This window comes from Crocuta crocuta, unplaced genomic scaffold (assembly GCF_008692635.1).
Source record: "Crocuta crocuta isolate KB4526 unplaced genomic scaffold, BGI_CrCroc_1.0 scaffold318, whole genome shotgun sequence".
Lineage (NCBI taxonomy): Eukaryota > Metazoa > Chordata > Mammalia > Carnivora > Hyaenidae > Crocuta > Crocuta crocuta.
In genome coordinates, this window is record NW_027531425.1 from 4,805,343 (window position 1) to 4,815,453 (window position 10,111).

The 10,111-nt window shown below is 51.5% G+C and overlaps 1 protein-coding gene across 1 annotated transcript in view; it reads left to right on the forward strand.

Annotated features, from left to right (window-relative positions):
* The window catches only part of CACNA1S (calcium voltage-gated channel subunit alpha1 S), a 67,886-nt gene that overhangs the window by 13,374 nt on the left and 44,401 nt on the right, over window positions 1-10,111 (forward strand). The window contains exons 3-7 of the mRNA XM_077772127.1: window positions 2,549-2,688; window positions 4,664-4,806; window positions 4,984-5,136; window positions 7,557-7,762; window positions 9,129-9,232. Coding sequence (XP_077628253.1) covers window positions 2,549-2,688; window positions 4,664-4,806; window positions 4,984-5,136; window positions 7,557-7,762; window positions 9,129-9,232 — 746 coding nt within the window. The remainder of the gene's footprint in view (window positions 1-2,548; window positions 2,689-4,663; window positions 4,807-4,983; window positions 5,137-7,556; window positions 7,763-9,128; window positions 9,233-10,111) is intronic.

The following is a 10,111-nucleotide window of genomic DNA, read 5'->3' on the forward strand; positions in this document are numbered from 1 at the left end:
TGTCCAAAGAAACAGAGCTGATGGGAACCTTTACGCCACATACCTACTGCCTCCCACCTGCTGATGGGGCCTCTGAGGGGGCTGCTGAAGGGAACTGGGATGTTGTCGGGAAAGTTGATAACTTTGATCTTGGGGAGAGATAGCAGGGTCTTGGCTGCTGCATCCAGTCCGACATCGAATAAATATCTGTGGAATGGACCTCTGTCAAAGACTGAGCCCAGGCTGGAGGGGCCATGGGGCAACCCAATGTGGTATTGACAAGACTGTCCCAAAACTCAAGATGGGACATATCCTGCCTCCATGTCCTCCTGGGTCAGGGCCCGTGTTATGTGCACACACGGGGCTCCTATGACAGATTCGTAGAGTTCCAGGTGCTCTGCAATCGGGTCGGGGGAATGTGGCACGGATTGCTGAGCCTGAGAGTTGAGTTAACCGGCTATGGAAACTGAATGACCCCTTCTGAGGCCTATGGCCCTCGAAGAGCTCGCTCAGGGGCTGGCGGCCGAAGGACAGGCAGCAGCAGGTGCGGGCAGCACTCCCATGGACATGGCTGGCCGCCCCGCCCCTGAGCACCACGACTATTTTGGGCCCTGTTTTCCCCCACTCAACCCCGCTTCAACTGTTTTGCCCCTGGGGTTGCAGCAACTTTAAAACTTCAAGTGCTGACTTGACTTCACTCTCCTCTGTATGCCTTTCCCTTCCTGGTATGCCTGACTTCCAGGAGGCCAACCCTGCCCAGGAATGACAGCACCCAGCTCATTCCAAGGAGGCCCTCCATGGCTGCCCCCCACCCCTCTTCACAGGGTGGTGCCCCGACTGCCCTGTGCACCTAGTTCCCCATGGCACGAGGTGCCCTGTGATGCCCACTTCGCATTCAGTTAGCCACAATCCCTATAAACAGGGCCAGTAGTAGAATGGTTACGGTTTGCATTTTAACCCTACATTATCTGGAAGAAAAAGCAAGCTTTGGGATTACAAAGTGCCAGGAGGAATTAGGGGTGAGGTTAAGGAAAGTAGGCTCAGCCTATATGTGCCTCAGTTTCCCCCTCCATGCAGAAGGGGAGATTATGCTTACAGGAGTATTTTCCGAATGACAAGTTGGGAAGTTCCTCAGACCACATGCATGTCAACGGGCCGTTTGGCAACCACTTCCCTTGCTTCCCACAGCTACCACTTGGGAGTAAAAATGAATGTTCTTCCAAATCATTAATGGGGTGGCCTGTTTCCTGCTCTGGCTCCATCCAGAATAAAGAATTCATATTATGAATTCATAATCTGAGTTATGCCTCCAGAGTGTGCTGATGGAGAGGCGCTGTCCAGGGGAGGGCTTTCCTGGGGGTGGGGGTGGGTGACTAATGGTAAATGGTAATGGCAGGTGCGGGTTGGGGCACAGACCCCCTTGCTAGTCAGCTCCAGGGAGCCAGTCGCGTTCTCTCTCTATGTCTCCCGGGTTGTGGAGTGTGCCACAGCCCTGTCCTGCCTGCAGGCTGGGAGACACCCCCACCCAGGAGACGGGGCTTGTCTGGGGAGGCTGGTGGGGGTGGGGTGCAGGGCTCTTGGAAGCCACCAAGCCAGGGTTCAGATGGCTGCAAGGAGAGCAGTTTCAGCCTGGAGTCCTGGCAGAGGGGACACTACCTTCTCAGTTAGAAATAGCTCTCCAGGGCCCAGAGGAGGGGGAGGGGGACTGGAACTGAGAATATCGGGCTGCGGGGGCAGAGCATGGAGGGGTCAGCAAGGCCTCCTGCAGGACAGAGGCTGAGCTGAATCCCCCTCCCTTGTACCTGCGGGGCCTCCTTCGTACACAGTGTGCCCCAATTCCCCTCCCCCTGAGAGATCGCATCTCCCTGCAGGCAGCTGGCGTGGGACAGGTGGGATGTGCAAGGGGAAGTTACAGAAAGATGGGTTAAAGGTGAGCCCCTGACCAGCCAGAGAGGGCCATCTGGGGTTCTGAGAAATTCCCCCCCGTCTGCTGCCCTGCCCACCGTCGGTCCTCAGGATGGTGGGAGAAGAAAGGTGCCCAAACCGGAAACCACCTGGGGGCCTTCACTTTGGGGGCTGTCCAGACCAGTCATTTATTCATCCAATTCTAGGCCATGGAAGTAGAGTAATAAAAGAAATGAACAAAACTCCACATACTTCATGGAGTTTATATTCAAGTGGGTGAGACAGAAGATGAACAAGATAAAAATATATATGGTATTTTTAGTTAGGGGTAAGTGCTAAGAAGACAAACTAAAGCAGAGAAGAGGAACAGAAAATGTCAGAGGTCACTCCAGTTGTACTTGGGGGGCCAGGGAAGGCCTGGGTGAGGGATGACTTTTGAGTAAAGACCTGTAGGAAAGGAGGGAGCTGGCGAAGTGGAGATGTGTAGTGCGGATATGGTGGGGGGCGGGGGGAGGAATCCAGGCAGAGGGAACAGCCAGTTCAAATGTCCTGGGGCAGGCACACCTGAGGACCAGTGTATGGAGGAGAAGAGGAAGGGTAGATCAAGGGCATAGTCAGAATGTACAGAGACAGAGGAGTGGTGTGACTATGTTTGCTTCCACAGGAGAAACTGGAGTATTTCTTCCTCATCATCTTCTCAATTGAAGCCGCCATGAAGATCATTGCCTATGGCTTTCTGTTCCACCAAGATGCCTACCTGCGCAGTGGCTGGAATGTGCTAGACTTCATCATCGTTTTCCTGGGGTGAGGCCCACGTGTGGGGAGTGGGGTTTGAGGTCAGAGGGGCTCTCTGAGGACTGTGCCCACTGCAGCCACCAGTGTCCCAGAGGCAGGGGGGACCCTCAGCACTTGTTAGGGGCAGCCTCTGTTAGGGGCCGGCCCCTACAGGAAGGTGGCCACTGTGTGGCCAATGAAACACTTCCCTGGTGGGTCCCACCCCTTCCCCAGCTAGGCACCACAGGCTCCCTTCTTTTTGCCTCACACAAAATGGGAAATGATAATGTGGTTTTGGCCAGCAGTTTCTGGACATTTATAAATTTCTCAACCTTTATTCCATGGACCTATATGGGGCACCTGTTATTGGGGCTCACAGAAATGGAGATTTCAAAACTTATATTTGCCTGCCTGGGCTGCCATAACCAAGTCCCACAGACTTGGGGGCTTACACACTGGAAACTTATTTCCTCACAGTTCTGGAGGCTGGAAGGCCAAGATCAAGGTGTTCCCAGGTTTAGTTTCCCCTGTGGCCTCTCTCCTGGGATTGTGGGTGGCCCACCTCCTCCCTGTGACCATGTGGTTTTTCCTCTGCGGACACCCCAGTGCCTCTTTGTTGTCCAGGTTTCCTCTTCTTCTAATGACACCAGTCAGACTGGATTAGGGTTGACCCTAACCGCCTCTTTCAACTCTTCAAAAAGGCCTTGTCAGGGTGCCTGAGTGGCTCAGTCAGTTAAGCATCTGACTTTGGCTCAGGTCATGATCTCACAAGTTTGTGAGTTCGAGCCCCGTGTCAGGGTTTGTGCTGACAGCTCAGAGCCTGGAGCCTGCTTCGGATTCTGTGTCGCCCTCTCTTCTCTGCCCATTCCTCGCTTGTGCCCTGTCTCTCAAAAATAAACATTAAAAAAAAAAAAAAAAGGCCCTGTCTCCAAATACAGCCACGGTCTGGGGTACTGAGGGTCGGGGCTTCAACATCTGAATTTGAGGGGTACACAATTCAGTCTATAATATAACCTTTAATAACCGCCATCTAATTACAACAGCAGCATTTATTAAGTACTTACTATGTGTTTTACGTGTAACATCTCATTTCATTTCACTTAATTTTTCCAACAATCTCATTTTTTCCACTTAAGGAGGCCAAGGCTCAGAGAGGTCAAGGAACTTGCCCGAGGTCACATAGCCAGCCAGTGGCAGTGCCAGTATTCACACCAAGACAATCTTGGCCCCAGAGGCTGCTATTTAACCACTACGCTGCCCGCTGGATTCAATAAGCATAATGCTGATGATTTACTAATTAGCCCGTGCTGCTTTGGGCACGCTGGGGAATGCAGAATTCTGTGAATCGCCTCTACTCTTAATGAACCAGCCTGGGGGGAGGCCAAGACAAACGTTTACAGAATGATAGAGTGTGGGAAAACAATAGCACACAGCGCCTCATTGTTGCACTCAGCAATGTGTCCCAGGCATTCTTGTCAAAGGCAGGAGTCATAATGAAGGGTTTGAGTTGGACTTCAAAGGATAATGGGAATTCGAGTGAATTGCAAGGAGGAACAAACGAGCAGGAAAGGAAACAGAAGGGCATTGTCGGAAAGTGCTACACAGGGAGACACAGCTCTGGACTTTCTCCTCTGGGTCCCCACTGAGTGCAGAGCTGCTGGTGACCTTCAGCCCCGCATGGGGTACACTCAGCTCCCAGGCCATGGACTGTGAGTGCCTGAGGCACCTGTACCCCAACACCCCTTCAGCGCCCAGAGTGGACATCTCAGATGGTCCAATACTCTTTTCGTGGAGTCTGAACTCAGCCTCAGAATCTTCTAATAAAATTTTCCAGGCCGGCATGACCGAATCCGAGTTAGTAATAGATGAGAGTTATTTCCTGTGCCCTAGGCCCGTCCATGGGGCCCCTGAGCACAGGTGGGTCATAGGGTCCCAGACCATGGGAACGGTGGCTTGTCTGACCACTGGGTCTTCTTCTCTCCCTCTTCCCCCCCCCCCCGTCTAGGGTTTTCACCGTGATTCTGGAACAGGTTAACGTCATCCAAAGCAACACAGCCCCGATGAGCAGCAAAGGCGCTGGCCTGGACGTCAAGGCCCTGAGAGCCTTCCGTGTGCTCAGACCCCTCCGGCTCGTGTCGGGGGTGCCGAGTGGGTACCGATGCCCCTGCAGATGCCCTTCCTCCTCTCCCAACCCGTTCCCCAGCCCATTTCTGGGTCTCCATCCAACCTTGGTGTCTCAGGCGCTTCCCAGGGCGTAGAGAGAGGGAGGGCCAGGAGGCTGAGGGGGGAGATGACTCCTTTCTCCTCCCTGCTTGCCCTCTGCAGGCCTGCAGGTGGTCCTCAACTCCATCTTCAAGGCCATGCTTCCCCTGTTCCACATCGCCCTGCTCGTCCTCTTTATGGTCATCATCTACGCCATCATCGGGCTGGAGCTCTTCAAGGGCAAAATGCACAAGACCTGCTACTTCATTGGGACAGGTGAGCTCCCAGGGTGCTGGGGAGGTGGGTGTGGTCTGAAGACAACTCAAAAAGCACAGCCACCTCAGCCATGGAGAAGGTCATTTCTTCCCATGCCTGTTGACCTGAGGGATGGGTCTCTTTGGACAAAGTCTCCCTTGGAGGAAGGACGGGTCTGCCAGGGTCAATGATCCAGGGAAGTGGGCAGGGGCCAGGGCCATAGCTTCTCTGAATGAAGCACTCCCGCCCCAAATAAATAAATGTGGCATTGGTAGGCTTTCTGAGCCTGCTCTGGATTGACCTGGAGGTCAGGACAAGCCTGAGTTGTTGTTTTTTTATGTTTTATTTATTTTTGAGAGAGAGAGAGACAGCATGAGCAAGGGAGGGTCAGAGAGAGAGGGAGATACAGAATCCGAAGCAGGCTCCAGGCTCTGAGCTAGCTGTCAGCACAGAGCATGACATGGGGCTTGAACCCACATACTATGAGATCATAACCTGAGCCGAAGTCAGACATTTAACCAACTGAGCCACCCAGGCACCCCAAGCCTGCATTTCTATTTGTACTTTTCTTTGCAGCCATCAAAGCCCCTCAGGGCACCGGCCACAGAACAGTGTTTAAAAGGGGTTCTCAAGAAAGCACCCAAGAGCCAAAGGGTTATTTGTAGGCTTCTCGAAGATCACATATCTTGAGGCCCAGATGAACCTGACCCAAGCCTTCTAAACCAGTAGTTAGTTCTCACACTGTTTGCCTCAGGATGCCTTACACTCTTAAAAATCATTAAGGACCCAAAGAACTTTTGTTGATATGGATTTTATTCATTGATATTTATGGTATTAGATATGAAAACTGGGGAAAATGTCATAATACTAACTTATTAATTCATTTTAAAAGAACAGTAATAAGCCCATTACTTATGAACATAAACAATATATTTTCTTTAAAAATTACTATATTTTCCCAAACCCAGAACATTTAGGGCACAAATGGTACATTTTGCCTAAATTGCTTTAATGCCTGGCTTCATAGAATCTGCCAGATACTCACAGTACTGCTGTGTTCAGTCTGTTGTGGAATCACACATCATGTAGTCTCTAGAAAACTCCTCTCTGCTATTTGTTGAAGGATTGGGGGATGAAATAATGTCGTGGCATTATTATAAAAATAATTGTGACCGAGTGGGTGCCCTGAAAGGGGGTGGGTCCCACACTCTTCTCCGAGACTCAGTGCTGCCGAGCCAGCAGGTGTCAGTCTGTCTCGGCCAGAGGGTTAATTCTACCAGGGTCGACAGGGATTGGCCATGGCATGAGAAAGAGGTGACTTCTATCAGGACCATCTTCCCACCAAAAGCCCAGAAGCTAACTCACCAGAAAACCCCAGGATGGACAAGACCACAATATCTGCAGTGTCTCAGGAGACGGCCTACTTCCCCAGGCCCACTGACAAGGGGACGGGCAACGCAAGGTCCAAGCCCAACTCAAAGCAGTGAACTCACAGAGCTTTCGGGGGGTTCACTCCTAGTCCCCTCCTAGTTAAGCCTCCTCCTGCTCCTGTAACAATCTATGTCCTATGATAAGCCTTATCCAGACAGAGAGGAGGAGGCTTTCTGTCACAACCTTCAAACCAAATTTAGTGGTCTCATCCCGTGTTCTCATACGCTCTTGACCCGTGCTGGCCAGCAGTGCTCAAAAACCTTTCTGGGATGGGAGCTGCTTGACGTGAGGGGTCGGGGACCCACTCAGAGCTATTAATGTTCTCCTCTCCCTTCTCCAGAAGATGGAGCCAACATGGTAAATATGGGTAAGGTAGGGCATTCAGCTCTGATGAGCTAATCTAATCTCTGAACACAACAGAGGACTAACACATCCTAAAGTAAGAAGGGATCCAGGATGTAATCCGAATGGAAGGATTTTAGAGACAATAAGACCACCATCCAGGGACACAGGCACTGCAGCCTGCTGGGAACGCCTGCAGACCCGCAGCCCTGAAGCTTCGTGTCTTGCGCAGCTCACCTCAGTACCGTTGGGGTAACTCCATGTCAGCTCCCAGAAGGAACTCTCAAGTCAGAACGCGTGTGACCTCACCCCTCACCTCTGCCCTGGCCAGATAGCTGCCTCCTGTGGGTGTCCATGACATTCCCATTACACCTGCTACATAGGTTACATCTTCATAGGAAAGCAATCCTCGAAGCGGGTCCTTTGATGAGGCCCTGGGGCCTGAGATATGACCGCTGCTGCCTGTAGATTCCATGGCCAGGCTCTGGGCCCCAAGCAGCCCTCCTCCTCCATTGCCACAGGCTCTGGAGGTTGGGGGCAGGGGGCGGTCCTTTGTGTTTTCAGCTGAGTGTGTTTTAGACCCATTACTCAGTGATTGCAAGCTGTCTTCTCTCATTCTTGTCTACCTGCTCCTCTCCTCTGACACTTGTGCTGCCTTCCGCCTCCAGATATCGTGGCCACAGTAGAGAACGAGAAGCCCTCACCCTGCGCCAGGACGGGCTCGGGACGCCCATGTACCATCAATGGCAGCGAGTGCCGGGGCGGCTGGCCGGGACCCAACCACGGCATCACCCACTTTGACAACTTTGGCTTCTCCATGCTCACCGTGTACCAGTGCATCACCATGGAGGGGTGGACTGACGTCCTTTACTGGGTGGGTCTGGCCCTGTGCTTGCAGAACCATCTCCCTGCAGCCACAGGCTCACCAGGGGAGGGGGAGGGGCCCGACAGTCACTGACCCCAGCCTCCACGGCTGCTTCTTATCCCTCCCTGGGAAACCCACACAGGGCGCATGGCCCCCTTCTTGTCCCCTTCTTGTGCCCCAGCATTTTTTGGACAGTCCCCAAGGTACAACCTGTGTGTGCAGAACCTAAGAGGTGGGTGAGGAAAGGGAACCAGGAGCTTCATGGGTTCTGGTCTTAGCTTCTAACTTTTCTCTAAGCCTCGCTGCGAGTGACTCATTCCTGATGACCTAGAATCTCAGACTTCTTGAGGGATGAAGGGCCCTTTGGGTTTGTTTTTTTTTTTTTTTTTTGGCCACTGGGCAAGACTGCTTTCCCATATAAATATTATTAGATATCAGTTTCCTTGTCTATAAAATAAAAATACTGCCTACATCATAGGGTAGTTCTGATGGTTACTACTAGGAAGATTAACTGAATTACAGCAGAGCCAGCAACATGGTCAATGCTATATAAGTTTTCTTGTTGGAGTATATTATTTATTTGGTGTTATCAGGAGCTAGGTTGCATTTCTTATTTAATCCTCCAACAATGGAAGGCATGGTTCCCACTTTACAGATGAGGAAACTAAGGCTCACAGAGGTTTGGTAACTTGCCCATAGTTACGGAGCTAGTGAGCAACAGATCCCAGAAGTGAACTCTAATCTGCCTGGCTCTGATCCCAGAACTCTTAGTCACAAAGTGACACTGCCTGTTGAGGAAAAGATGGTCAAGCTGTCAGATGCTTTGTAAATATAAAGGATTAGTGTGAGTAGCTCTTGTAAGCTCCTATCATGGGAGCAAATTATCAAACATTTCAAAGGAATGGCACGTATTATTTCACCTCTATTACAGGTTTGTGAGGGGCAGGCATCTATGATTATCCCCATGGACTGATGGGGTAATGCTCAGAGACGTTAGGTGACCTGTCTAGGGCCACCAAGCTTGTTTATGAAGGAGCTGGGCAAGCTCAGGCCAAGACTTTATAGTGTTTTTTCTACTTGGAAAAATCTTGGCTGTAAAGAAACTAACTGGAGGGCGAGTTTATGAGAGAGTCGAGCCAGGGAGGTGAATGGTCGGAGGGAAAAAATGCATCAGTCCTGTCTGGCCCAAGGGGACAGTCAGCAAGACTTCTTTTGAGAAGTGTTTCTAATTCCAGGTCTTAGATGTGAGGACAGTCCCCTCACTGGGCCCAGATGGCCTCTCTCCTTGTCCCCAGGGCCAGGTGGAGCATTGAGTCTCGAAGGGGACCTGAGCGCTCCGGTCAGGGGGTGGGACTCATTCCTCTGTCTGGACCAGGTCAATGATGCCATCGGGAACGAGTGGCCCTGGATCTATTTTGTCACCCTCATTCTGCTGGGATCCTTCTTCATTCTCAATCTGGTGCTGGGTGTCCTGAGCGGGTAAGGAAGCTCACAAGCAGCTGGGGGGAGAGGGAAGAAAAGGAGAGGACAAGGATGGAGGGTGGAAGGGAGAAGGGGCAGAGAGGGGAGGAGGGAGAGAAGGAAAAGAGCAAGAGGGAGAAAGAGAGTAGGCGGTAAAGGAGGAAGAGGTGCAGGAGGAGGAGGAGGAGGAAGGGGAGGAGCAGGGCAGGGAGATGTAGGTTAGAGCCTCTGCTTATCCCCGGGTCCCTTTTAGCCAAGAACACGCGCCCGCTCCCGGGTTAGCAAGGGAGACATTTGAGATGCAAGTAGGAGCCCCTCAGTTTTTAATTTTTTCCCTTCTCAAGCCTTCTCCCATCCTTGCTTCCTCTGTCCATCTACACCTGCACTCCCTCTGAGTGAAGGCCCTGAGATCCCAGCCTCCTGCCCCTGGATATGCCTGAGGTGATGCTTCACATTAGGAGTCAGTGTAGGCTTCCGGTGAGGCACTCTGACTCCGCAGCTAGACTGTCCAAGTTTAAATCTTTGCACTACTGCTTGGTGGCTATGTGACCTTTGCTTAATTACCTAACCTCTCTGTGCCTCAGGGCGCACATCTGTCAAATAGGAATAATCTCACAGGGCTGTTGGGAGCATTAAATGAGTTAATACATATAAAGTGCTTAGAACAGAGTTTGGCATATAATGAGCACTAAGTACCAATGGTCATTATTAATGAGAGCTGTTTTCTCTGTGATGACTCCACGCCGGCCACAGTGGAGAGTCTAGAAGTGACCGTCAGCCCCTTTCCCCATGGCCATCACGTCACCCCAGTAGCTTCCCTCCAGGCATTCTGTAGAAACAACTCAGGGGGCCCATGAACTTGAATGAGAAAAACTTGTCTTTTTTTTTTTTTTTTTT